The sequence below is a fragment of the Chionomys nivalis genome, chromosome 1 (assembly GCF_950005125.1).
Source record: "Chionomys nivalis chromosome 1, mChiNiv1.1, whole genome shotgun sequence".
Classification (NCBI taxonomy): Eukaryota; Metazoa; Chordata; class Mammalia; order Rodentia; family Cricetidae; genus Chionomys; species Chionomys nivalis.
The window spans coordinates 104,095,721-104,110,357 of record NC_080086.1 but is presented as its reverse complement, the minus strand read 5'-3'; the positions used below and the strand labels follow the sequence as shown (position 1 = coordinate 104,110,357).

Sequence of the window (14,637 nt, the reverse complement as noted above, 5' to 3'; positions counted from 1 at the left end):
TGAAGGAATTTAAATACTTAAATTTAGATTCTAAACTTAAAGACAAAAAAGATGAGAAAATCTAAGCAACTTTGTGAAACTCTGGATCATTCTTAGTCTTGCTGAACACAGGGCATCACTCATGCTAGTAACACATTCTACTAAACAGCTAGACCTCCCAGTCCACAGTTTAAAATAATAGTAACAATGATGACTTTTGTTTGCTTTTGTGGGGAGGGGCGTAAGGACTATATAGCCTAACTGGTCTGAAACTTACAATGTAAACCAGGCTGTCCCTGAACTCACAAAGATCTGCCTGCCTCTGACTCCTGAGAGCTGGGATTAAAGGAGAACACCACCATATCCTGCTCCAAGATTAAATTCTATAAGTAGAGATGGCGCAGTAGATAGCGGTACTTGCCATCAAGCCTGACAATCTCATTCTATCTCCAAGACCCACGATAGTAGAGAACCAATTCCTGAAAGCTGTCCCCTAACTTACACACCTACACACACATACACACACATTTAATAAAAATAAAAAGTATCAGCCGGGCGATGGTGGCGCACGCCTTTAATCCCAGCACTCGGGAGGCAGAGGCAGGCGGATCTCTGGGAGTTCGAGACCAGCCTGGTCTACAAGAGCTAGTTCCAGGACAGGCTCCAAAACCACAGAGAAACCCTGTCTTGAAAAACCAAAAAAAAAAATAAAAAGTATCAATTGTAGGGCTATGGATAGAGCTCCACAGTAGTGCTCTAACATAGCATGTCTGAGGGCATGGACTTGATCCCTAGCGTTGAAAAAGGAAAGAAGGGCAGAAAGATGGCTTAGTGGTTAAGAGCACTGATGGCCCTTCCAAAGGACCTGGATTCAATTCCCAGCACCCACCTGGTAGCTAACTCGCAACTGTCTGTTAACTCCAGTTCCAGGGTATCCAGTGCTTTCTTCTGACTTCTGCATGCACTAGGCATGCACATGGCACACAAGCATATATGCAGGTAAAATGCCCATACCCATAAAATAATCTAAAAATTTAAGATTTATTAAAATACATACTTTGACAGTTAAAATTTTATTACTCTCTAAAATGTCATATCGAATAGTTCTCAACCATCATACTACATCTGATGAAATAAGAGCAATGCTTTTGCTTATACTATTTAACAGAAATATTTAAGGTATTTAAGATTAATATTTAAGGTAAGTTTACTAATTAGTTACTAAACAGTAACATAGTGTATGTAATACTCTCTAAAACATGCAGCATCTAAAATCCCAAGGTGTGTGAAATGAATGACCCAGGAGGATTTGAGAGTCCACTGAAAAAACATTTAGTCTGGTGGATCTATTTGAAGGAAGGGGGATCTTAGATAATAAAGCTTCCTATGAGCAATGTGGTTTTCAAGAACCAAACCTCCTGAATACTTATTATTTTATCAAGGGGAAAGTCAAGAAGTCTACATTCAATATTCAATGATTTATATGAGCTAAAAGTACTTTCAAAACATGAAATCCAAAATACTCCAAGAAGAAGCTGCATCATGAATACGTCCACTGAAGCGGAGCGCCACCTATTCCCACCTTCATCCTTAGCACCGCACCACATGCAGAGAGCAGTCTACAATACGGGCGGAATTTACTCCCGGCCTCACCTCATTTCTCTCATCCACATCTTTGCACTTCTCAAGAAGAGCTTTCAGAGCAGGAATATTTTCTTCTTCCACATAATTTATCACACTCTGTGATATTAGAACCGACATTTTCACAGAAATCTATAGCCGACTTTATTTCACCTGTAAAAAAGTCAGATAAAATGTACAAAATGATTATTAAATATCCTTCACTTTACCCTTAAATGTGTTCAGATACACTTCCAATGGTAGAAATATAAACAAATCCCTACACCGCAACTGTCAGAATGCTGAAAAGACACCCTGTAGCACGAATTCCAATTGTTCTTAATAATAAACACTCAGAGTCAGATATAGGAGTTAACGATGAAAGATCAGAGAAGCAGAGCGGCCAGCCACTAAAAAGTTCTTACCTCTTCCAGTGCTCAGATTGAAGGGGTGATCCCGTCTCTACAGATCCTCAGACTGCACTGAGCTCCTTATATTCCTCTCTCTGCCCATCCATGTCACTCCTATCTCCACTTCCCTAGTGCTATGAGATTAAAGGCATGGGATCCGAAATGCTGGGATCCCCTTTGTGTGAGCTCTTTTTCTTTTTTAGGGAGATTCAAACTAGTGTAGCCCAGGGTGGCCTTGAACTCACAGAAATCTGTCTGCCTCTGTCTCCTAAGTGCTGGATTAAAGGTGTGTGCCACCACTGCTTGGCCTCTATGTGGTTTAGCTCTGCACTTTGATCTTCAGACAAGCTCTATTTGTTAGATTACAAACAAAATATCACTACAATGTCCTTTCCCAGACTAGCAGTGCATATCAAACTTAGTTCATCAAAAACTCAAGCTGGATGCTACTGAGCTTCATCACCAGCTCCCCAAGCGCAAGGGAAGTGGTGCTCCACTGTGCCTACTGCTGACCCCATCTTGGAGCTCCAGCTCCATCCTTCCAGGGCCCAGGCTTGTGACTTAACCTTCCTTCTCACATGACATTGAATCTAATATATAACCAACCTAAAATAGCAAGCCCTTCTAGCTCTATCTACAAAAAGTAAGTCCTATCTATTGTCACTGCCTCCATCACTACCAGCCTACAAGCCATCCTGACATCTCACAGCTTCCACTCAGCCTCCTTGACCCTCTCTGTCTATAAAGCACCCCAGAGTGAGCTTCTAGATGAGCTAGCAGAGGCTATAGAAGTGTGGGTAGGGACAGAAAAGGAAATGTTGGTTCAAGAGTACGAAGTTTTAGTTGGATCAGGGCCAACAGTTCTGTAGCATATCGTGTTTTTTCAAATTAGCCAAGTGAATTGATTTTAGATGTTCTCATCACAAAGAAATTATAAAGATGTGAGGTGATTAACAAGTTAATTAGCCTGAGCTGATTGTTCATATGTATGCACACATGGAAACAAATACATAAAATTAGTATTTATCAATCAAAAATAAAGAACATTCAGGCATGGATGCATCGGAAACATTGGGAGGTCTTATAGCACAGATCCCTGTCCTCTCAGAGCCCCTGACTCAGGTCTTGGCAGGGTCCCTGAATCTGCATCTTTGACCAGCATGCAAGTGACTGACGCTGTCACTGAAATGTGTACTAGAGCCTTACTGAGCTGAACTGAATTCTTTTGCTCAAAGCCCTACAATGGCTTCTCGGAAGAGAAAAACATCAAATGTTTTCATCTCAGCAGAGGACTGTAAGTGGAGTGGCCTCTCACCTATTTAACACCCATGACCTGTGGTTCTACAACTCCCCCTCGGTCCCTTCACTACAAAACCATGGCCTATCCCACCCAGGCATCTGTGTTCAGCTTGTCTGTTTAATTTCTCTTCATCAGATGTGCCCATACCTGGTCTCATTCTTGCAGGCCACGCTATGACAAAGTGTAGTCTACCATGGGATGTCTGAGAGCAATAACTTCAGCTGCCCCACAGTAACCCCACACTCCCATGCCTTGACCACTGCTTGTTCTCCACCGGTCTCCACCACTAGAAAAGCACTCTGTTTGCTCAGTGTGCACTACCACAAGTAGGGTGTACACTGGGAAAAGGAGAGTTGCCTAGAGGAAGCGGAAGAGGTGGGATGAGGTGGGTGTGATCAAGATACATTGTATACATACATTAAATTATCAAAGAATAAATAAGAATAATCTAAAATTGTTTTTAAGTAGACTGCATTCTACTCAAGGGACATCTAAATGTAAACCATCAGTCCTTCCTTTGCCCACTATACAGATTCTAACTCAAAATGAACCAAATGTACCACATAAGCACAAAACTGCTGCTAGAAAGAACACTGTCTCTGTAACCTCTGATCAAGAAAACTGCCTTAACATAAAACCAAAAACAGTATGTAAAAAAAGAAAAATCTGATAGATTGGGGTTCATCAAAATTAAAAAAAAGAAAAACCTCTGTTAAGAGAATTAAATTGCTCCTTCAGATAACTTGTTTCTCTGTTTGGTTGTTTTGGTTTAGTTTTTTGTTTCTGTTCTTGAGACAGGCTCTTTCTTTTTTCACTTTATTTTTTTAAAAAACAAAACAAACTCTTTTTTCATTTTACATATCAATCCCAGTTCCCACTCCCTCTCCTCCTCCCATTCCCTCTACCTCCCCCCACCCTCATATTCTCCCCCCACATCCACTCCTCAGAGAGGGTAAGGCACAATGCTCTGAGAAAGGTCCGAGGCCCTCCCTACTATATCTATGTTGAGCAAGGTCCATCCAAAGAGAACAGGTTCCAAAAAGCCAGTACAAGCAGTAGGGATAAATTCTGGTCCCACTGCCAGTGGCCCCTAAGTCTGCCTCAGCCATACAACTGTCACCCACATTCAGAGGGGCTACTTTGGTCCTGTACTGGATCCTTCCCTGTCCGGCTGGAGTTGATGAACTCCCATTAGCCAGGTAGACTGTTTCAGTGGGTGTCCCCATCATGGTCTTGACCTCTTTGCTAATATTCTCATTCCTCCCACTCTTCAACTGGACTTTGGGAACTCAGTCCAGTGCTCCGCTGCAGGTCTCTGCCTCTGTTTCCACCAGTTGCTGGATGAAGGTTCTATGACATTTAAGATAGTCATTCATCTGACCACAGGATAAGGCCAGTTTGGGTACCCTCTCCACTATTTCTTAGGGTCTTAGCTGAGGTCATCCTTGTGGATTCCTGGGAATTTCTCTAGTACCAGGTTTCTTGCTAGCCATCAGGGAAATGCAAATCAAAACAACTCTGAGATGCCATCTTACACCTGACAGAATGGCTAAAATCAAAAACACCAATGGTAGCTTATGCTGGAGAGAATGAGGAGTATGGAAAATACTCCTCCATTGCTGGGGGCAATGCAAACTTGTACAACCACTTCGGAAATCAGGATGGCAGTTCCTCAGAAAACTGGGAATCAAACTACCTCAAGACCCAACAATACCACTCTTGGGCATATATCCAAAGGATGCTCAATCATACTACAAGGGCATTTATTTATTCAACTATGTTCGTAGTTGCATTATTTGTAATAGCCAGAACCTGGAAACAACCTAGATGCCCCTCAACCAAAGAATGGATAAAGAAAATGTAGTACATTTACATACTGGAGTGGTAAAAAAACAATGACATCTTGAAATTTGCATGCAAATGGATCGAACTAGAAAAACCCATCCTGAGTGAGGTAATCCAGACTCAGAAAGTTGATCATAGTATGTACTCACTCCTAAGTGGTTACTAGCTGTAAAGCAAAGGATAATGAACTTATAGTCCACAACCCTAAAGAAGCTAAGTAACAAGGTTAACCCTAAGAGAAACATATATAGATCCCCCTGGGAAGGGAAAATAGATAAGATCTCCTGACAAAATTGGGAACATGGGGGTGAAGGGAGAAGGGCCTGCAGAAGGGGAGAAGGAGGGGAGAAAGGGAGGGAGGAGGAAAACTTGAGGAACAGAATAGTTGAGATAGGAGAAGGACAGAGATGGAGAGCAAGGAAAGAGATATTTTGATTGAGGGAGACAGGTACTTAATACATAATTTTTAAGTTAGCCTCAAATTAGATTCTCCTGCATCTGCCTCCCAGTGATGTGATTACAGACAGGTACCAGCAGAGTGCCTGACTGAATCCCACAGATTCACGGAGAGTCTGGGGTGACCGAGTCACTGCCTCCTTGCTAATGTTGGACTTAGAAGATGGCATTAGAACTTTGTGAACTAATGGAACAGAAGGGAGTTGACTCCTGGGGTCCTTGAGATAGGGTTCAAGTTTTATATGCAGGAATAAAGTCTATTTTGGGGGCCAGTGGGAAGAAATTATTATTGCACTATATGAATCCATGTAAATATGACCTTCTGGAACAAGAACTACCTGGACAGAACAGGAACACATTGGGGGTTGCTAGGGTACAAGACAAAAGGTGAGACACTGCTGAGGAATGCGAGAGAATGGGAAAGTTGATGGATATTCTCTACTTCACTTGTGCTGGTGTTACATAATTACCTGGACGTGTCAAAATTCAAGACCACGCTGGGAGGTGGTAGTGCATGCCTTTAATCTCAGCACTCAGGAGGCAGAGGCACACTGTCCTCAGTGAGTTTGAGGCCAGCCTGATCTACAAAGCAAGTTCCGGGACAGCCAGGGCTGTTACACAAAGAAACCATGCCTTGAAAAACAAAACAACAACAACAACAAAAATTCATAACCATACCCTCAAAAGGGTATATTCTGTAGCATGTAAATTAATCATGTCAATATGCCTTAGTTTAAAAAAAAGTTATTTGAACCAATAATTTCACACCTAGGAAGCAATTCTTTTTTTTTTTTTTTTTTGGTTTTTCGAGACAGGGTTTCTCTGTGGTTTTGGAGCCTGTCCTGGAACTAGCTCTTGTAGACCAGGCTGGTCTCGAACTCACAGAGATCCGCCTGCCTCTACCTCCTGGGATTAAAGGCGTGCGCCACCACCGCCTGGCCCTAGGAAGCAATTCTAAAACTAGGAAAAACGTGGATAAAGATTTTTAAATATCACATAACTTTATTTACAAGAACACGTAGTGGATCTGGGTTGAGTTCCCAGTTCCTGGCCTCTTACAACTCTAGCTCCAGGGGAACTTGCCTCCAAGGCACCGCATGCAAATAGTGTATACAAACTCAGGCAGACAAATTCACACAGGGGATCAATATGTTTCTAAACACTGTATTGATTAAAAAATGTCTGTGCATATATGGAAAGGGAGTAAGAACGACAAATGCGTTGTCTCAGCTGTTTAGGATACATGCACTGTCCAGTGCTAGACTAAAGCACAGTATGGCATTCCTGCACAGCCCGGCATTCCTGCACAGCCCACCTAGCTCCAGCCTCACTTCTCACTTAGACCTCCCCTTCTCCTCCCGAGGCTCATCTCCTACCACTCTACTTCACTTTCTTCAGACTGTCTTGTGTTCCGAAAAAAATGTCAACTGACACAGAGCACTCCAGTCACTAAGTATAAACCAGCCATCAACCCCCAACACTATCACCATTCCTGAACTCAGCTTTATCTGGGATAGCACTTAGCATGACTCAACATGCCACTTACTTATTTAGCCTGCTCTTGCTACCCCAGCCAAGAGTTCAGTAAGAATAAGGACTCCGTTCACCGCTCAATTTCTAACAGTAGAACCAACCCAATCTTGGTAGAATACGCATCAACACAAATGCCAGAGGTTATACTCCTAGCAAACCAAAACACGTCCTGCATGCTTTGACAGCTACAGCTTCAAAGTCCACAATGGCTTAGACCTGTATCTCTTCAAGCTTAAAGGCTAACTCCATTCTCTTCTATCTCCAGAAACTATGCCAGCAAACAAAATCCCATTGTCAAGCCGAGTAACTTCATAGGTACATAAAGGATGCCTCTTCTGGGGAGGGGGGGTCTTTGTCCGCAGACAGGCCCCCTGTCACCCCTCAACAAGAATGTTCTCTGCCATAGCCACAGGCAAGGCTATGCAAACAATCTGTACAGGTCACGCTCAGAAGATAAGGTGGGCCAGTCCAGAAGTGGAATTATGGATGTCACTATGGATGAAGTGTAGGGTCACAGCCATCAGAGAATGAGACTTACAGACAGGAGCAGGCCCCCTTCCTAAGGGAACCAGAGAGGCCCATGCGAAACAGATCACAAAGCTCCTGGGTATCCTGACCTCTCCTCACCCCTGTGAGATTCCTTTCCCTAAGGTTTCTGCTCATGCCTTCTAAACACACAGGAATTCAGTGAGGGAAAAAAAAGCTGACATTCTTCAGCAAAAACTGGAAGAGGGGGATGACACACTCATGCAGGATCATAGAAAATTAAATTTAGTACTGTATGTATATACAACCCAGAACAACAACAACAAAAAAAAAAAGAACCGGCTGGGCGGTAGTGGCACACACCTTTAATCCTAGGACTTGGGAGGCAGAGGCGGGAGGATCTCTGTGAGTTCAAGGCCAGCCTGGTCTACAGGGCTAGTTCCAGGACTGAGGACTGGCTCCAAAGTTACAGAGAAACCTTGTCTCAAAAAAAAAAAAAAACAAAAACAACAACAACAACAACAAAAACCCCAAAGAACCAGGACTCAGGACTCTAGGCATGACTTAGGGACCAAAATAGAAACCTACAGGAAAGGGATCAGGCAGTAAAAATAAAAAAGAGATATGACATCTCTTTTCAAGGAAATTAAAGACGAAATATTTGAATTTCTAGTTGAACAAAATATCCAGAGATATTCTAGATGGAAAAAAATAACAGCAAACCATATGACTTGGAAAGAAAAATAGGTGGCAATGTTAGGACTGCCATGAATGTCAGCTAAAGAGCACCATGCTTACTACAAGATGGAGAAGGAGATGAGAACGCATAGGGAGAAAGGCAGCATGTATTTCTTTACATGTATCTGCCCTTCTCACCACCCAGCCTGGGCTCTGATTGGGACCTGGGAGTGCTCTGGCCGTTATGAACATTTAAGTGCCCCTAAAGAGCTCGATTAGAGCCTGATGTGTTGGCACATGGCACAAGCCTTTATCCCCTGCACCTGGGAGGCAGAGGCAAGCTAATCTGTCAGGCCAGGGCCATATATGAAGAGAAGAGGCAAGGAGAGGAGAGAAGGGAAGGGGAGGGGAGAGGAGGAGAGACTGTTTAAAAGGACCCTAAATGGTGTGCACATCAATTATTTGCAAAGCATATCGAATATTGTATGCCATACCATTAACCTAGAGAGAGAGTTCCATTTTGGCAGACCTATGGTGGAGCTCAGAAACAGATTTTGTTTTGTTTTGCTTTAGGGTTTTTTTTTTTTTTCTTGTTGTTTTTGAGTCAGGGTTTCTCTATGTAGCCCTGGCTGTCCTGGAACTCACTCTGTAAACCAGGCTGGACCTGAACTCACATAGATTCGCCTGCCTCTGCCTCCCGAGTGCTGGGATTAAAGGCATGCACCAGCACCATCAGGACAGAAAAAGATTGTTAAAAAGGACCACAAAATGAGTCCGACGAAGTAGCCTGTCCTTGTAAAGATTAAGAACAAAGAACACACCTTACCACAGCACTTTTCATTCTCGTCTCTGCACCACAGACCCGAGAGAGAGAGAGAGAGAGAGAGAGAGAGAGAGAGAGAGAGAGAGAGAGAGAGAGAGAGAGAGAGAGAGAGAGAGAGAGAGATGAAACCTTCCTTTTAATGAAGATGCCTTGTTTTTCTTGGTGTCGAAATGTGAGAGCTGGGACTTGGGACTAACCCATGAGGATCACCTCCAAGAGGTTTTTTCCCCCCAGCCACACCCCACAGCAAAGGAATCTGAGAAACAAGAGAAAGCCGCTACATTTTTAGCAAACACGTCTAGCGAGCGGAGAGCAACACAGTTATTAATAAGAAAATGTTCTAAACCCGGCTTAAATCTTTCAATACGTGAAAGCAACCTGGAAAAAAAAAATTCCTACACTGCTGGCTGACAAAGCAAACATGGACGCGTCCTAACCAGGGGCTTGCAGGGCGTTTAAAAGCCAGCACAGGACAATGGGGCAGTGGGCTCCGCGATGACAGCGCAGAAGAAAACAACAGCAACCTCCTCCCCGGAAAGCAAAGGAAAAGCCTCGGCGACACCTGCTGAGTGAGGGGGGGGACTCACCAGGTGATGGGTGTGACAGCCATGGAAGCCGCCTGGGCCTGGAGTCCCCGCCAATGACCCCCTCCCCCGGGAACGCCGCACCGGAGCGCCCCGCCCGACCGCACCGCGTTCGCCCTCTCGACCCCGAGGCCCCGCACCGGCCTCAGGGTCACCCGCCCCCCCCACACACACCGGTGCCGCCCGCCAGCCTCGGACCCTCCCGCTGCCCTCCCTCTCCCGGCCTCGCCGCCTCCGCACTGACCGAGTCACAGCTGGTCCTCGGCTCGGCAGAACCGGCTCGCCGCGCCACGGACCTCGTTAGAGGAGGCGACGCCGAGAGAGCACGGTTCCCAGCGCTCTGCCCGCACCACACCCGGCGGCCATTTTCCGGAGACTCAGGAACTGACAGGTCACGTGGGTCTGATATGGGCGGGGCTTTTCTGGCCCCGCCTCATGGAGGGCGGAGTAGAAGGAGTGGCAGGTGCCGAGGTGTCTCGGATGCGCATACCAGCTGCCCTCTGCAGCGTCCCTCTGGTTAAAAGAGGTGGAGACTTCACTTGTTTGGTTGGTTTGGGTCTAGATGTTCTGTTTTGTTTAAGACACTGTCAAGAAGCCCAGGCAGGCGTCAAATTCACTGTGCAGCCGAGGATGACCTTAAGCTACCGATCCTGTCTCCACCTCCCAGCCGACCTGTGCCACCACACCCAGCTAAATGCATGTATTTTTTTTCACAAGTGCCCCGGGTAATATTTTTCCCTGTCATTCTCTTTCATGAAAGTCAACTTATAACCCATACCTGGCATTATAAGCAATCACTCAGAGAAATAAACCACAATTGCACCTTTGGAAGGCACTGCCCACTCTTGCCAACGAAGGGAGCTCAGTTCCTCCTTGTAGGGCCCAGGAGACAGGTGTTTGCCTTCCGGTGCCCATGGCGTATTATCTCAAGACTGCTCGGCCTCTGCTTATCCTTCCTCCAGCTCTCCGAGGACCCACCATCTCTCCCAGGGTCCCTCCCACCTCTGCAGAAAAATGTCTCTGGAAAGTCACCAAATGCCACGACTGATCCCTGTCCACTTCAGCTAGACACCATTAGCAACCCCATTTTGGTAATGGTCCCCGCACAGTGCCTTGTGACACCGATTTCCTAGTCACGCACACCCCCCACACACACACAGTGGGTCTTCCTAGCTCCCATCTGCCTTCATTAGTTCTGGGTTCCAGAGTTCTGCCCACCGTCTCATTCCCCTCCCCACCCAATATGACTGATACAGCTACTTTCAGGGGACCTGGCTCCCTCCAGGTCTTCCAGGAAGTTGGAAGTGTCTCACACGATACCACATATTGGCTAACTAGCCCATTAACTAACTATACTTATGTTCATCCCTCAGATCTATTTAAAAACTTTGGAAGCTCCCCCAGGGGAATGTCCAATCTCCCAACTCCTCCCCCACCCCTCAGAACACTAAGCATTTCTCAATTAAACTCTTCAGTAGGTTTCCTCTTCTGTGAAACCCATAGTAGTAGGTAAGGCATTTGGAAAGCTTGCCCCTGTTCTGTCTGCCTTCCCCTCAAACCCTGCCACCCCAGCCCAAAAGCTGGCCAGTATTTTCCGTAACATAGACACGAAAGGGATAGGGTCAACCCCGGGCTTGGTGATGGCGCACACCTTTGTTCTCAGCACTTAGGAGGCAGAGGCAGGGGGATCTGGTAAGGTAGAGGCCAACCTGGTCTGCATGGTGAGACCCTGTCTCAAAAGAACCAAAAAGTGGAGGAAGAGGAAAAAGATAAAAAGGAAGGAAAGGAGGGTAGATGGTTTCAGCGCCTGGGTGGAAGGGATCGCTGAAAAAAATCTCACGAAGAGAAATAAATGATCAGAGAAATGTGGTTCCTGTGGCCTTAGGACTGGCCCTGGCAACTCGCATTTGTGACAAAGGGTTCCTGGAGGATCCAGATCCTGGCCTTCCATTCCATTTCTCACGCAAGCTTCCCAGACCATCCTCCAAACACCTGAAACTCCAGCAGAGGAGTGTGTAGTGTTGTAGGGAGCTACAGGCTGGTGTTCCTGCCACCCAGCTCCCAGCTCCCGGCCGCCTGGCTAGCTCATGCCCCAAAATAACGACACACAAACTGTATTTTTTTCAACACTGCCTGGCCCATTTCTATTCATGTGTGTAGCACCTTGAGGTGCGCTTACTAGGAAGATTCTAGCCTACGTCCATCCTGGGTCGGAGCTTCATCGTGTCTGCCCCAGAGAGCAGAGCTAAGGCGTATCTGAGCTCACTTCCTCCTCCTCCCAGCATTCTATTCTGTTTACTCCACCCACCTATGTTCTAACCTATGAGGGCCAAGCAGTTTCTTTATTAATTAACCAATGACCTTCCTCCATCAGTGTAGATTAATGGGACAGCCTCCACAAGCAGAAAACTGGCTTTAGGTAGTGCCAGGTTCATGCCTACTTACCTGCACCAAGCTCAGCAGGGGGTGGAGGGAGCAGAATGGATGACAAACCCAACCCACTGTCTGCCTTTGGGGGCCCTGGAACACAGCACTAAATGAGGTAGGCAGAAGAGCAAAATGCCGGCTCCCCAACTTAGGGACATCTAGGCCCTGCAGAACCACACTGGGAATTCTTTGTGAAGAACATGACCAAGAAGGTCTCAGTCTCATACAAGCCCTGCTCTTGGAACCTACTGCCCCCCCCCACCCCCTACCCCCCCCCAGCACCTTTAGTCAAAACTAAATCCTTGGGAACATTAGGGAGCAAATCATTCTTTCCTGGGGCTATTTTGGGAAGCATTGTGGTTAAGAACTGGAGGTCAGATGCCCCCTGCAGGCTGGGCTAAGTGAGGAGAGGCAAAGGAGACTGAGAACACAATTCTAACACTCAGGAACCCAGCCCCTACTCAGGGCTGGCAAGTATTAATTTATGGGGATGGGGAGGGGGCAGGGAATCTCTTAGATTTTTTTTTTTAATATGAAAACAGTGCCGGGCGGTGGTGGCGCACACCTTTAATCCCAGCACTGGGGATGCAGAGGCAGGTGGATCTCTGTGAGTTCGAGGCCAGCCTGGTCTACAAGAGCTAGTGCCAGAACGGGCTCCAAAGCTACAGAGAAACCCTGTCCAAAAACCAAAAAAGAAAAAGAAAACAAAGTAGGCATTTCTGCATTAAAATGAGAGTTTCAGTAACTTAAAAATAACTAGATAACATGAGGTAAAGTGATGAGAAAAAAAAGCACAAAAAATGTGGTGGGCCTCTGGAAAGGAAGAGGCAGCTTTTGCGGGGCAGTCCTGGTGAAGCTTGGCTAACCTGCCGCCTCAGAAAGGTTCCATTTTCACAAGCATTCACCAGCGCTGCCACATGCTGCTGGTTCCCCGTGGTTCCACGCTCCGGACCCTCACACTCCACCCTGCAGCACCAACTACTGCCTAACTAAGATGGTTCCTCCTTCGTCTCGAAGACACACCCTTCCATTGTTCTTTAGTCTTTCCCAAGTTCAGAAAACTTGCCTAGATCTTTCCGAGAAATGCACCCTAAGGGTTTGAATCACTCAAGGCCCCGAGACTCTGAATCATGGAGTCTGAGAATCCGGCTTACCTCCTCGTCATGTGTTTTTATGTAGAAGGAAAAATAGGCATTATCTTTCCACTCCTGGCCATTCTCTCCATCCAAGCTGTAATTTAATCGCCCTCGGATCCTTTTCCCATAGCATCAGCATGCTGGCCTGATGACCTCAGCGGCCCAGATTTCCTCTGCGGCTTCAGTTTCATTGTCCAGCATATTTTGCACAGAATTCTCAACATGCTTTGCATACTAGGTTGCTCTGAAATTGTTCCTTCTTGACAGTATGATAGCTCATACTTGTAATTCCAATACTCTGAGGAGACTGAGGCAGGAGGATGGCTGTCAGTTCAAGACCAGCTCAGCACTTCAGAGCACTTGTCGTTCTTGCTGAGAACCTGAGTTTGATTCCCAACACCCACACTGCTACCTATAAATTCCAGTTCTAGGGGATGTGACTTTCTCCCTTTCCTGGCACCCACACCCACTTGCCCCTCCCCCAGGAGAGTTAAAAAAATGTATGTTGGGAGCTGTGAACCCCCAGATCCTGAATTTCTTGTAAGCAACTTGTCTTCCCCTGATCTGAGTGCCTATAGCTGCTCTGAGCAGGAGACCCTCAGGAGTTGCTGATGGCAGGAGAGTGGTTTCTGGTGCGTTTGGCTGAGGCATGGCTATATCTATATAAGCTGCCCCTGGACACACTAAAAGGGGGCATTCTTGGGGCTTTCTGGCTTCAAGGATGACCCGTGTCTCTGTCTGTGAGTGTTTGTGTGTTCAATCTCCAGCCCCTTGCCCAGTTCACGAACTGTATGGTGGCGCATAGAGTGCAGACGGGTGTGGTGCGCTGCAAATATATATATATAATTCTTGTAAAAGTAGATACGTGCGCTACAAAAAAATTGGGAGAATACAAATTTCTGTCACCGCTTGGAATTCTCTGGCTTCTTAATCAGAGATGAGAAGTGAACACTCAGTTGATGCCAAGCGGTTGAAAAGAAGCGGTGGTGTTGGAGGCTGTGTCAGTTAGCGTGAACCGCCACAGGCTCCAGAATCACAAGACACAACTCTCTGAGGATGTCCACAAGGCAGTTTCTAGATTGGGTGAAGTGAGCCGGGAAGCCCTGCCCTTGATGAGGGTAGTGCATTCACAGGATGCTGGAGTCCCAGAGAGTGACCTGAACGTCAGCATCCCTCCTGCTTCTCATCTGCGGACGGACATGGCCAGCTGAGAACAGATATAGCCAGCTGCAGATGGACAAGGCCAGCTGTGGAAGGACATGGCCAGCTGTGGACGGGCATGCCCAGCTGCGGACGGGCATGCCCAGCTGCAGATGGACAAGGCCAGTGTGAACGGGCATGGCCAGCTGCAGATGGACAA

General features: G+C 46.3%; 1 protein-coding gene across 10 annotated transcripts in view; it reads right to left on the bottom strand.

Moving 5' to 3' along the window:
• Kidins220 (kinase D interacting substrate 220) overlaps positions 1 to 10,096 on the bottom strand; it is a 95,480-nt gene extending 85,384 nt beyond the window's left edge. For all 10 annotated transcript variants that reach the window (XM_057779594.1, XM_057779576.1, XM_057779568.1 and 7 more), the window contains exons 1-2: positions 9,959 to 10,096; positions 1,633 to 1,773 (exon numbers count right to left, since the gene is read on the bottom strand). In XM_057779594.1, the coding sequence (XP_057635577.1) occupies positions 1,633 to 1,740 (108 nt within the window). In that variant the 5' untranslated portion in view covers positions 1,741 to 1,773; positions 9,959 to 10,096. The remainder of the gene's footprint in view (positions 1 to 1,632; positions 1,774 to 9,958) is intronic.
• Positions 10,097 to 14,637: the final 4,541 nt, after the last annotated feature.